Source organism: Danaus plexippus, chromosome 25, assembly GCF_018135715.1.
Source record: "Danaus plexippus chromosome 25, MEX_DaPlex, whole genome shotgun sequence".
NCBI lineage: Eukaryota > Metazoa > Arthropoda > Insecta > Lepidoptera > Nymphalidae > Danaus > Danaus plexippus.
In genome coordinates this window covers 5,715,256-5,728,306 of record NC_083553.1, presented here as the reverse complement: position 1 = coordinate 5,728,306, position 13,051 = coordinate 5,715,256, and the positions used below count along the sequence as shown (strand labels likewise).

Below are 13,051 nucleotides of genomic sequence, written 5' to 3'. Positions count from 1 at the left end.
ATATTTAATCTGTATACTAATTGATTTTTAAAATCTGTTTATATTTATTTTTTTAATTTACGTAGCTACAAACTACCTAGGTCTATTTAGCATTTAGTACCTATTTAGAAGTTTTTTGTTGATAAATATTATAAATAACAATATACTTGTTACTTAATAATAGTATAATGAGCATAATGACATTTTTCCGTTTTTGTTTCATATAGGGTTTTGTATAAATTTTTGGTTTGGTTAGAAAAATATAATCAAAGAAAAATTTCATTCAGTCAAAATGTCGACGGCGCGAACCGTTCGGTTAAGTCGTGAAATAAAAAACATGAAAGAGAAACCTGTATGGGGAATAACTTGCCATCCCGTGAAGGAGGACGTTTACGACGTGCTCCAGGTGAGGATGGCAGGTCCGCGCGGATCTCCTTACGAGAAAGGCTCCTTTGAACTTATCATAAACATACCCGACAAATACCCATTTGAACCTCCACAAGTTAAGTTTGTCACCCCTGTGTATCATCCAAATATTGATAAAGGTAATATATATTCCAGAGCTATTATTTGAGATATGTTAATAGGTTTTTAATTTTAAAAATGTAAAGTATTAAAACGTCTTACAAATAAAACGAAATACGAAAATGGATTTAAATTTCAGGCGGTCGCATTTGCATGAATATGTTGAAAATGCCAACGAGAGAGCAGGAAGGATGGCTTCCGACCATCACAATAGAAACCCTGCTCATATCAATTCAGACACTCCTTGCAAACCCTAACCCCGATGACCCTTTGATGATGGAAATAGCACTGGAGTATAAATCTGACATTGATAAATTTAAGGAGAATGCCAGAAAACACACAGAACAATATGCTGTATAGATTTTAAGACTATTAGTGATGTAAGTTTTAATATGTGAAAATTTAACATTAAATGTCAGTAGTGGCATAAAAAGATTGTTATAAACAAAACAAATTTATTTATAATGAGTATGTAAGTCTGGTGACCATGATAGTTCCATCCACATTAATGCTTAAACGGCTTGGATGCTAATCGAGTATATGTCGTGTATCTTTTGAGATACTGTAGTGTATAACACTATGAAGACTCAGACATCAGTTGAGCGAGGTATATGTATTCTTCAACTTAGGAGATTTGGTTCTGTTCCACTATTACAGGGTCTTTGTTGTCATTGGTCATGATATTTGTTTTTTTCCGGGTTTAGTTTCAATCCGGCCTTTGCACTCTCTGATGCTAGATCATTTAGCATCTGTTAGAGCAGCTGTTGCATCAGCGTGCGGCCATTAATAGTTATGAACATGACTATCCATTCCAGATTCCTGAAGATCATTTCTAGTATGGCCAGAAAGAGTGTTGGTGAGAGGGGGTCACCCTGTCTCATGCCTTTGTGTTGTGTTTGAAATTTATTTCCTTTTTCTAGATGGATCCAAGCCCAACTGTGTTTATAAATATTTTTTATAATTCTTATATATTTCTGCTCTATACCCAGTTCCTTTAAGGCTTCCCAGATTTTCGAGTGTATCAATGAATTGAAAGCTGTACTGTAATCAATAAAAGCTATGTAGCGTACAAGCTGGTACTCCCTGTATTTTTCTATGATGTGTGTATCACTTACAGTGTGGATGTGGTCTAGTACTGAGAAATCTTTGCGGACTCCTGCCTGTTCTATGGGTTGTTGCTCATCTAATTTCCTTCACATTCTTTCCAAAATAATCTTTGCAATAATCTTATAAAGACATTAGACTGATGGGTCTATAGTTTCCAATATCGGAGTGACTCCCTTTCTCGAATATAAGGGTTATGATGTATTCAGTCCACTGTTTTGGGATGATTTCCGTGTGGATCTTATAGTTGAACATTTCTGTAAGTATTGGCGCTACTGCTACTTTGGTTTGCTTTAGTATCTCATTGCTTATGCCGTCTGTTCCTGGAGCTTTATTGTGTTTCTGTGTGTCTCTGGAAAGTCTATTTCTGTTTTATTTGTGTAGGTTGGTGTAGTAGTTGGTAGTGATCTTGAGTATTTCTTGTCTACTAATTTCCTTCGCACCACTTCTCTCTTCCATCTTAACAATCCAATCTTTCTTGTTAGTTAATTCTTTGTTCCTCCTGTCTGTCTTATATGTCTCTCTATTGTCTCCTGTCTTTCCTTGTGTTTTCTTTTTTTTCTTTGCTGATTTAGTTGTTTAGGTTCTCTTCCCTTTTGCTGTTCTTTAGTAATGGTTGTAATTTTTTTTTCCAACCAGTTGTATTTCTCCTGTGTGTCAGGGTCTTTGTTTCATTTTTGTAGTCTTTAAGTTTCAAGTTTGGCGAGTTAGCTATTTCTCCTATCAGATGTTTGTTAAGTCTGGGGTTCTTGGATTGGGATGAGGTTAATTCAGCTGACAATGTGGTGGTTGGTGTTAAAATTTATGTCATTGATGACATTTATGCTTGGAAAGAATTTGTTTGTTGGTCAGTATAAAGTGAATTTGGTTTTCAGATTTTCCATCGAGTGACAACCAGCTCCACAATCTGTTTTACTTTTTCTTGAAGTCAAGTTATTTTCCATTGCAAAGTCCATGAGCATTTTTCCATTCCTGCTTCTAGGTTTTGAGCTGTATGTGGCCCTGTAATTGCATCCTCGCCCCGTTGGCATACACCAATTTGAATTTTACTATGTCCAATATTGGAACTGTATTATGTATATCTGTATGTTGTGATTTAGTCACTATTTGTTGAGAAATGTGTTCCACTGTTTTACCTAAAGATATATATACATATATAAAAATATTGTAATGCTTCTAATTCAATATCAAATATATTTGGTTTTTTATAAGAGATTCTTAATTATTAATATTGGGCGCTGTGACAGGACACCAGAAACTTAAATGTATTTACATTTTGTGTACGAGTCTAGTTCAATGAGTTTTCCCCTTATAATACAGTTATTATGTATATCTCAACTCTTATTTTAACTAATATGTGTAAATATTTTATAACTGCCATGTATGTTGAACGGCTTGCATATAATGCACTTGTATAATAAATTTTAATTATATGACTGTATTTCTTCATAAATTGTATATAAAAATAATACTTTGTAGTTATATGTGATAGTTAATATTTTTTAAGTGTACATAGTTCACGCCAAGTAACCCGAGAAACCTACAAAACTAATAAAACAATAATGGATGTATTTTATTTTACTTTTATAAATATATTAAATAAATTTTACCCAAATTTTATTATTTTTATTCAAAGATATCATGAGAGTTAGCGATCAATTTCTGGTTGGTATACACACAACTTGACAATAATGTGAACATAAAACACAACTCATTTATATATATATATATATATAAATTATAATAGGAATTGTCTAACAATACCTCCTCTATAAGTTTAGAATATAATATATAGTTAGTATACTCTGAGATCAGGTTTTTAATTAATTGATTATAATCATACACTTAATTACAGACTACCCAAATTGTTTTAACAGAAGCTAAAGGAAAAGGACCCAAAAAATACATATATTTTTGACTATTGAAATCAAGTTCATTATAAAACATAGCTATTTTATAATATTGGTAAAGATTTTAGTTTCAATCATTCCTCAAACTTGTGTTTTTATATGATGGCTGTCACCAAAGAAATGAAAATGTCCAAGAAATATTGAGCTTTCAGAAGCAATAGACATCTGCTCCGTGTTTGAAAAGTTTAAGCCGGACATAAATGAGGTAGGCCAACAAAATATACCACGTGTTGATCAACCGGTGTCGGTACTACTTTCATCACCGGAACTGGCGCTCTCCGTTTCTGAAGACGAGCTACTCTTTATTTTCCGCAATGTGTCCACAGTACTTCCGTCATTTCTCTCTCCGATGACCTTTACATTTCTCTTTTTTAATTTCTTATCATTGATCGGTTTCAGTGTCTCCGTAGACACTGTGGCCACCATCTTGGATTCTATTTTATTTTCTGTTGGTAAAGACTCTTCAGTTTCGATGGGATTCCTACTTGCCTCAGCTAGTGCAAGAGCTTCTTTATAAGCTTCTGGATACTGTGTGCTGGAATATGTGCTTAAAGTTAATATATTTAAACAGATTACAAAAAAATGCTGGATGTAAGCTACAACAATATTTGAATTTAGTTGTGCTCACCTTAACTTAGTTTTAATTGCTCTTATTTTCTTAAATATAAATTCTAAGTCCTTTTTCATATCCATTAGAAGTTGCGTGTGTTTCTTAAACTCCACGGAGGCAGCTCGAAGCCGGCTGGCAGACAGCTGATTACAGTTTGTCAACATTTCTGTTGTCTTTTCAAAGCGTTGTAACCTGAAGTGCCATTTGTGTAAGTGAATAATAAAAAAACTACAACACGGATGGCCCTGTTCTTACGTGCCTTATGGACTAAAATAGGATAGATAGTTAAAGATAGTTCAAATCTAACTTAGAAGAAAGCCCATGAAATTTTGAGATTAATTTTATATAGGAATCTGTTTATGAGACAGTTACATACATAGTTTTTTGTGCCCTTATTATTACTTCCACGTCAGTTTGATCTACCATACCAGCAAGACCTTGCACAAAAACTTCTGGAGCTGAGTAGTTTTGGAAACATTCTATTGAAAAATCACTTTCCGGCGTATCGTTCGCCATTACTACTTTTGTTTATAATCTGGTATAAGATTGACCTGTAATTTTACCGACAGTAGGTCTTGAAATATATCTCCTAAAATTGTTTATTTAATTTATTAAATACACATAGTTATCTCAGCTCAAACAAATTAAAGTGACAAGTGTAAACTGTCATAATTAATCAAGATTAAAGCTTCACTTTTTTTTTGTAAATGTTTTTACGGCTCTGAATACGAGTCTTTTTGAATAAAAGCTTCGCAGTCCTTAAGGGCTGCCAGCACATGTTTAAAAAATTAACAATCACACTTTTAAACAATTCTAAACCTCAAAAGCTATTGTTGTGAACAAAACTTGGTAGCATTTATCATTAGGGACACTACTTTGATTTCTTCGATGTTCAAACAAGAAACATATGAAAAATATTAGAAAACACCCACATAAAGGTAGTTCTTGCCCCTCGTTCAAAAAGAATATAATAGTTGTAGTTTTTGGAATTATTCAAGGAATAAATAAGAATGTTGTAAGAAAAATATCTTTGTTATTTTAAATTTAAATGTGAAGTAAAATGATAAAGGTGTCAAATAACTTTTATTGTGTATCAGAAAGTCTTTATAATTGGTTTACTAAGCCTATTTAATTTTATTAAAGGGTTACATATATTTTATAAATCTGGTAGGTTGCTTTAGAAATATTTACCCACTAATGTCATTGTTATACCTTGATAATTGAAGAAAACGTTTTTATTTGTATCCTGAGATTGAGGTACTTTAATAATTTCTATTAGTTTGGATTTATTTGACCTAGACCTTGAACTTCAAGATTGAATGGGACGCCATAATTTTGGTCATCATGTTTTTGACTTCGTCGCCAAACATGTTTTGGTATGATGTTGGCTTTATCTTTATTTATTATTCTACTTTTCTGCTGCAATGTCAAAGGTAAAATCCTTTTTTGAGATCTCAGGTTAATTTCTCTTAAATTTAATATATCTTCGTAAAAATTTTTAGGAATGTAAATATGACGGCTGTTCTTTGAATGAGGAAGAACTTTTGTTCCACTGTCCTCGCCAAAAATTGTTTTGACCACTTCTGATTTAACGTCATTCTCTTTTAGTAGCCCCTGCTGATATTTATTTTTCAAATTCTCTAGACTTTGTAATTGCTTGAAATTTAGATTTTCCTCAATGGGAATTTTATGTTGCTTATTCTTTATATAAAATGTAATCAAATTAACCACTTGATTTTTTAATGTTACGTAATATTTGAAAAGTTCTGCCGGAGATACATTAGAATTCCTAGCATTCTTTTCATTCGCTTGTCCCGAGTTCATAATATCAGCGATGAGTTCTCGCAAGTGATCTGTATTTTTTGGTCCGGATGATAATTTACCTGTATCGGTGTCAAGTATGACGCTGTTCCTCGTGAGATCTACGAAGTCTTGTTTCCTAAGAAGGTCGTCTATTTCATTTTGGTCGAGTACAACGATATCAACGTCGTCGCTGTGTTTAGTCTTTTCGTTAAGCCGATCATCATCGTCGTCGTCATCTTTGTCTACCTTTAGTTTATTCACGTTCGGATCGTAGGACAGTCCCTTTTTGTCTGTATCGTCGTTGGCGAGCTGCTTGTTTATTTGTTTCACCAATTCATCGACTTCATCAGCTGTTTCATCCTCCGCTCTGTTTCCACATCTGCCTCGGGAGCACCCACATCGACCAGTCTGTTTACAGATTCTATCAGTTTCTGTGCGAAGGAACTTATCGAAGTCTGCATCTTCTCTCTCTCTTTTGTGTGGCTTCCCATATAAATTGAGAGTCTGAATGTTGAGCAGATTAGGATAGCTATCCAGTGTCTTCTTTTTTTGGCGGTGTCGTGACTGATGAGGCGGGTAAAACCTCCCATAGGGCAGACTCTCCGGTCTATCATAATCATCTTCATCCTGAAGTATTTTTTCCAGCTGTTGTAAGAGGCTGACACCATTTGTACGGTGGACGAAATTCGTAAGAAATATACACACTAATATAAAGTTGGCCAACATCGTCGTTTAGAGTGTGTTCGATATTGTCGAGTTAATAGTACAACCCAAATGAAATCGATTATCACAGCTACATCATAATTAAAAGCGGTTAAATTAAGCGTGGGATTCAATTTCGTTTATTCATCAAGGCACGCGAACTACTAGATTTAATAGTTTTTTGATTCTTTGATATTTTATGGGTAGTGGTTGTACTAGCGTATATGGCGTCGGTGACGTTACATTATAATAAAATTTGGTCCCCATCTCTGTGTAGTAACTTGACAACAGGGTTTTGTAATTTAATCTAATGCTTTATTTATGTTTAATTATTTGAGGACTTTGCGCAGACCCTGTCTGATTGTATGCACTTATCAAGGTCTGATCTATTAAAATATCTAAAACCTTATAAATGTTTTTGTAAAATTTTCTCTTTTTTTAAGTCATCTTTCATACAACTACCGAATTTCTACATCTACACAGAGTTTTCTGTGATGTCTTATTTATTAGATCATCTTTAGTAAGAAAGCAATGTAGTGGGAAATGGAGTCAAAAATAATATATATGTCCTGGATGAGCAGCATTTTAGTAAAGATTCCCTATAAATACATTGTATGACATCAACATGACACTTGCGGTGAGATTATACAAGTAATAAAATTAAAGTTTTAATGTAACTAAAGCTTGAAAGAAATGACCTCACATTATTCTTTAGACAGTCGCCAAAGAAGACTACTGTCTTCAGTCCATGTTTTTGAAGTTATTGCCCTGTCACCTCCAGAGACATTACGTCTCGTAACCTTTCATAACCATCATTATAATAATTAAAATAGCAGTATATTCATAATCAAACATCAAGATATCAAAGCGTAATTTATTTATTATTTCCCTTTAACGGCGCCTGTAAGAATCCCTCTATTTTCATTTTAAGCGGTAGAGCGTAATGCAATAGTATTTCTTTCTCCGGCTTTATCACTATCCTTCGTGTTTCCTGTCCATGCAGCCTGTGTACTATATCCTGCAAACGTCGAGACTTGGATTTTTCTTTTAAATCGGTACTATTATTGAAAGTCATTAAATTCCTCTCGTAGTCATTAGCGTTTGTCTCATCGCTAAGCATATTGTCGTGATAAGCAAAATCACCTTCGTGCCGTCTCAGAGATCGCAGTTTTGTTATTAAGGTGTTTGCAATCTGATTGGCCTGATCTTCTATTCTTTTAATCAGAAAGTTCCTTATTTTCTTTCTATCCTTTTTGGTGCTGAAGAGGTCCATCCAGGATTTGTCCTCTTTACCCCTTCTTCGATATTCTTCTGACTGTGGGTCGAAAGCTGTTTGGTCTTTGTATATTTTCTTCTGTCTTCTTATAAAGTTGGTCAGGTCAAATCTGTCATTTTCCTCTCCGAATCTCACATCAGGTCTCATTGCATTTTCCATCGCATATTGACAAAGAACTGGACTTATAAAGATAATGAAAAGATATTTCTGTAAGGGAGTATGTTTTTTTAATTCATATTTCATTTAAGACCCTAATTTTGAGGACATAATAAACTTACCATTTTCTGATTAATCTGTGTAACTTATCCTCAAATAAAAATATTAAAACAAACTAGTTTACAGAACATTATTAATTTGTTTCCCTTATTATTACAAGAAATAAATGAAATATGTTCACGAAAACGACATCAATTGTATTGAATCAATGTTTTATGAAATGCAGAGTTAAGTAGCATATCCAATAATAAGAGTTGTAATAAGGTTTTATTTTAAAGCCACAAAGTTATTTAACTTAGTCATAATCTGAACACCTATTGGAACAGAAAACTATTATACAACATATTATTTTTTGAAGTAAAAATACGGGTTATATTACTTATTTGTGCGTTTTGAACATTTTCTTGTTTTTTTTAAATATCTGTGTTACTAAATGCGCTTCCATAAAAAATTACCTGATGTTAGTGCAACATTAGTTCATCATTGTTAAATAATAAGAACAAAACGAAGTTAATGATTAAAAAAAATATTTATTATTCGTTATGAATTTAGAATTCTTCCATACAAATAACAGATTATGTAATATGAACGGTACAATGAAAATCGTAACACATAAAACTAAACCGATGATATCCTCGTTGCATGCGGCGGGAAAAAAATGCAAATGGCGGCGTGACGTCACGTCCCCAGATGCCAGCTGATGTTGTTTTAATTACTGCGTTCATGTTTTATTTCATTTGGAAGCTTTTCCGCGCATCTGGACTCTTCTTTGGATATACGTTTTATATTTAAAATAGATACGTGTTTCCCGTCTCTGTTGTTATGTTTTTACTTATTACCAAACTGTACCTGGCGTTACATAATATTAGTGTCCATAGAAACTTTTAAAAATCATTTGTTTTTATCATTTCATATTTCAAAATCTGGTTTAAAAAATCATAATTTATATATATATATATTTTTTTTAAAGGAAGAGTATTTTTAATATATGTATATTTTAAATGTGGGTAAGGTTACTGAACGTAACATTCTTTTAATAGTAACTTATATCTATCTGATGAAAGCCACGAGCCGTCTGTGAATTAGCAGAGGTGTGTTGTTAGTACGAAACTACGTTTGAGATGACGCAGACTGACAATCATTATAAATAAAGCTGTTATCATATATATATATATACAAGTATATGCATAATCATTGCCAGCAAAAAGTACCCTAATCTAAATGAAATGTTCATCGAGCGTGGTGCCAAAATATTTTTTTACGGTTATTTTAACAAGTTCAAAACATATTTAATAAGTAGCTGACACGGGCATACATAAGAAATATTATAATGAAGAACCTTTAATTGCGTGTTTAGTAAATCATGTCTATCGTTCTATCTCTGTATTAATTCTCAAATCGCACGAGCATCTTGATGTTACAAAATAAAGCCAATTTCGCCGGGTAACAGAACAAAATGTCCAAAGCAACATCAGTGATGGATTCAGCTTTAAATAGTGAGGAAACATTTGTGTATACTTACATATTGAATGTGTTTTGTCCACGAGCCACGATCCACGTGCCAACTGACACTTGTACAAATAGAGTCGGGTGGCGTGTGTTACTGAGGAGTGAGGAGGTACAAGCTGTTCCACCCGCACATACACCACAACAACAGACAGAAAAAACTTATTATATCTAGGCTTGATACAAGATAATATGTTTTATTATATATCAGCGACGCCTCTGAGCGTGATCGCAGCTTCTTTTGGAATCAGTTTGTAAGTTCATTTATTATTCTGCGAGGTCTCATCGTCTACCTACACACTATCAGTTTCAACGTCTCTTAGTCGTTTCGTAACTATTCAAAAATAAAAAAAATATGGAAATTCTCAATCGAGTAGTCGAAATTGACTAGTGTTAAAGGTCTATGATGTTCTGGCAGCATTCGTTTGAAAATTCGTCATAAGTCTGTAGAAAACTTGTAAGTAGGGTATGTAATTTGTTGTGACTTTACGATATTTTATGAATCCACTTGTATCAGGAATATAACTTGATAATTCACTACCAACTGTCATCTAGTGACAATAATATACAAATTAAAAATCCTTTCAGTCAAACATTTCCGCTAACGAAAACAACACACGAGTTTAGAGGTTTTTGTTGGACTATAAATTCTAATACTTAAATAAGATGAAAGATTGTTTGATGCTTACTAGAAGTTCTTATAGTCACTACCTACATAATAAGAGTATCCCGTTTCTCACGCAATAACCTACGTTAATAATATGCTAAGATTAGTGATGATAACTTTGAATAAGCACACCGTAGTGGGTTATCTACAAGAATAGATAAAATTTTAATACTGAAGGTTGCAATCTCAAAAAATAAATATATTTATAACATTGTAATTTTAATTCAATACGGTGTTTCATCAAATTCTTTATTTCACATCTTCAGTATATATTTTAACACGTCATCTGTAACAACACCCGCTTATACATTACTACAGATAATAACAATATATTAATTTATAAATTCCATTATTAAATCTAACAATCGCTGAAATAAATAAAGATGACATCTTCAAGACCTTTTGTGACATTTTGATTTGTACAGTCACAGAATGAATTTAAATATGAATTACGACCTACTGTAGACCAGTGTTTGTTAAGAAAAAAAAAACATATTTTTTTATTCTATCTACAAACAAGTAATGGATTAAAAGAATTATTGATCGTTTGTCCGTGTGCATACGTCGTATAGTTTCTATATAATATTTAATGTCACACCTGGCACCGTAATAGTGTATCGGGAAAGACGAAAAACGTGTTCACGCTCGCCGCTGTGTGTTTAATGACAAGACATTATCGTCAAAATATATTATTAGTATAACTATTATCACGTATATTCAGTGAAAAGGAAACGACTGAAATTACACGGATCGTCTTACAAGTATGATTTAAAATCAAGTAATTTTAAATATAAATCTCGTTTGTTTTAGAAGTAATTCATATAAAGTGTCACTGATGAAATCTAAAATGTATGTTAAATGTTCAGCTCAACCAACGCCTCTGATGTGGATTTATTAAAACCTATATATGTATCTCAAAATTTCACTCGTCAAAGTAATCCCAACACTTTAAATTGTTTTCCTCATACCTAACCTTACTTAGCTGTTTAACAAAGCCCTGTGTAGTTTCTACAATTAAAAAAAGCTAAATAAATCTCTCCTGCAACTAAAAAGAGGAATGTACGAAATGTACGAACCATTTTCCTAAGCTAAAAGCTGTGTCGGAACAGTAAAGATTTCAAACTAACAAAGATTCTGCGAAAACAAAATTCGCACCCTATTAACGGCGGCGGGCGAACGGTTCCATTTTTAAAAAATCACTTCCACCGCATTCCCGCCCTCAGTACTCGCTCGAACGTGCGAGTGGACGGACGTTTTGGGTTGTGTATGTGTTGTTAAACGATAGATTAACTTAACAATATTGTGTTTTGAGTTATTAAATATATGTTGTTGGTTGTGCTGTGAATATAAATATAGCTGTTTAAATAAGCGAGAGGTGAGTTTATTCAGTTTTGCTTTTTTTCTGTAAACATTTCATAAATGACGAAATTTGGTTGATTGTAAACGATAAAAGGAACAATCTCTCCTAATATTTTCTAAAGAATTATCCGTTTCCTACATTAATAATTAAAATATTCAACCTATCATATTCTTATGTCAAATTTTTTATTACCATATTTTCTAGGATAGTAATAAATTATGTATTATTACTTCATCTAACTTAAATTTCAAATTATGGTTTAGTTTACCATTAATCAATAGATATGTTGATATTTTCAGTACAAAAATTTAAAACATACAATTCCCATAGGAAATGTATTTATTATCTTTATAGAGTTATTTTGTACCCGTTTTTTAATAAAACAATTAAGGTTATCATAACCAATACCAAAAAAAAAAAAACTCCAAATTTGAACATATTTAATGAAAATCCAGACATTTGTATTATAAGTAATGTGGTAATGATTTCGTAACACAAAATAGGCTAGACAGATTTTAGTGAAATACGTAAATAGATAGTATATAGTCATTAATTACAAAGATACATACAGACCGAGTAGACAATAATAATACGTACTTATAATACGCGTACTTTTCATGTTAAATGATAAAATTAAAATGCAAATAATCATTCCATAATATTTTATATAAAAAACTGAAATAAATCTGAGAAGTCACGATGAACAAAATATTGGATCGGAATATCCGCTGCCAGAAAAATATGAGTAATATTGAGTTAGTTCGTTATTAGCTTTATTTGTTATCAAAAATACTGTAACATGAGCGACTCCCAATAGTAAATGTGATGGGTCCCGTGTAGCGATATCGCTGGGTATAAATATAATGTTATTACAACGCCACACCTGCGACCTGGAGCCGTCACCAGCTGGGGAGGCGCACTCTTCAGATGAGATTTCATATGTAAACATACATACATACACATACATTTTATATATATATATATATTTACGTATTTCTTATCTGATTCATCCCGTCTCAAGCACATATTTTTTCTATCGTCCAAGTTGACATTATAAATGGAAACGGAGGCCGGAGAGCGAGCCCGGACTGCTAGAGATTTCCTACACCATGATCTATTGTTTTGTATACGCAGGGGACAGACAGACACATCAATAAATATTCACATATAAAGTTTCAATGGAACTTGTATAATATCAATTACAATATATATCATAGTATGAATATACATTAGATGCCACGGAACATACAGACATACCGGTCGCTTCATCTAAGTAAACTATGAATGTGTGCGTGCATCAGTGATGCAGATCATCCCAATAATACTTTATGTCGGTGACAATAACCTTAGTAACGTCTCGGCCAAACTACAAGTGTCTAAGTAACACGATCGA

At 32.8% G+C, this 13,051-nt stretch overlaps 5 protein-coding genes across 6 annotated transcripts in view; 2 read left to right on the top strand and 3 right to left on the bottom strand.

Annotated features, from left to right (window-relative positions):
* The first annotated feature begins 51 nt into the window (after positions 1 to 51).
* LOC116775235 (ubiquitin-conjugating enzyme E2 T-like) lies at positions 52 to 3,223 on the top strand. The gene is made up of 2 exons (XM_032668088.2): positions 52 to 524; positions 644 to 3,223. The coding sequence occupies exons 1-2, from the start codon at positions 272 to 274 to the stop codon at positions 862 to 864; spliced, it is 474 nt and encodes a 157-aa protein (XP_032523979.1). The 5' UTR covers positions 52 to 271; the 3' UTR covers positions 865 to 3,223.
* LOC116775234 (kxDL motif-containing protein CG10681) lies at positions 2,098 to 4,793 on the bottom strand. The gene is made up of 3 exons (XM_032668087.2): positions 4,505 to 4,793; positions 4,147 to 4,320; positions 2,098 to 4,053 (listed from the first exon to the last, which is right to left on the bottom strand). The coding sequence occupies exons 1-3, from the start codon at positions 4,642 to 4,644 to the stop codon at positions 3,753 to 3,755; spliced, it is 615 nt and encodes a 204-aa protein (XP_032523978.1). The 5' UTR covers positions 4,645 to 4,793; the 3' UTR covers positions 2,098 to 3,752.
* A 391-nt stretch (positions 4,794 to 5,184) lies between these two features.
* Positions 5,185 to 6,724, bottom strand: LOC116775364 (uncharacterized). Its single transcript, XM_032668256.2, has one exon. It carries the CDS (start codon positions 6,655 to 6,657, stop codon positions 5,404 to 5,406), a length of 1,254 nt encoding a protein of 417 aa, XP_032524147.2. The 5' UTR covers positions 6,658 to 6,724; the 3' UTR covers positions 5,185 to 5,403.
* Positions 6,725 to 7,497: 773 nt separating this feature from the next.
* On the bottom strand, positions 7,498 to 8,356 carry LOC116775365 (uncharacterized). Its single transcript, XM_032668257.2, has 2 exons — positions 8,188 to 8,356; positions 7,498 to 8,116 (listed from the first exon to the last, which is right to left on the bottom strand). The coding sequence occupies exons 1-2, from the start codon at positions 8,188 to 8,190 to the stop codon at positions 7,508 to 7,510; spliced, it is 612 nt and encodes a 203-aa protein (XP_032524148.2). The 5' UTR covers positions 8,191 to 8,356; the 3' UTR covers positions 7,498 to 7,507.
* Positions 8,357 to 11,511: 3,155 nt separating this feature from the next.
* Positions 11,512 to 13,051, top strand: part of LOC116775253 (protein CBFA2T3) — a 33,624-nt gene continuing 32,084 nt past the window's right edge. For both annotated transcript variants that reach the window (XM_061524689.1, XM_032668110.2), the window contains exon 1: positions 11,512 to 11,673. The gene's annotated coding sequence lies outside the window, so the exon portion shown is untranslated. The remainder of the gene's footprint in view (positions 11,674 to 13,051) is intronic.

Bases quoted from the DNA above. Each gene is read 5' to 3' on its own strand.
- LOC116775235 (XM_032668088.2), top strand. From the start codon at position 272: ATGTCGACGGCGCGAACCGTTCGGTTAAGTCGTGAAATAAAAAACATG. The intron at 525-643 runs GTAATATATATT...TTTAAATTTCAG, and splicing joins TCATCCAAATATTGATAAAG to GCGGTCGCATTTGCATGAAT.
- LOC116775234 (XM_032668087.2), bottom strand. From the start codon at position 4,644: ATGGCGAACGATACGCCGGAAAGTGATTTTTCAATAGAATGTTTCCAA. The intron at 4,321-4,504 runs GTATGTAACTGT...ATGGCACTTCAG, and splicing joins ATAAGGGCACAAAAAACTAT to GTTACAACGCTTTGAAAAGA. The intron at 4,054-4,146 runs GTGAGCACAACT...CACATATTCCAG, and splicing joins GCAATTAAAACTAAGTTAAG to CACACAGTATCCAGAAGCTT.
- LOC116775364 (XM_032668256.2), bottom strand. From the start codon at position 6,657: ATGTTGGCCAACTTTATATTAGTGTGTATATTTCTTACGAATTTCGTC.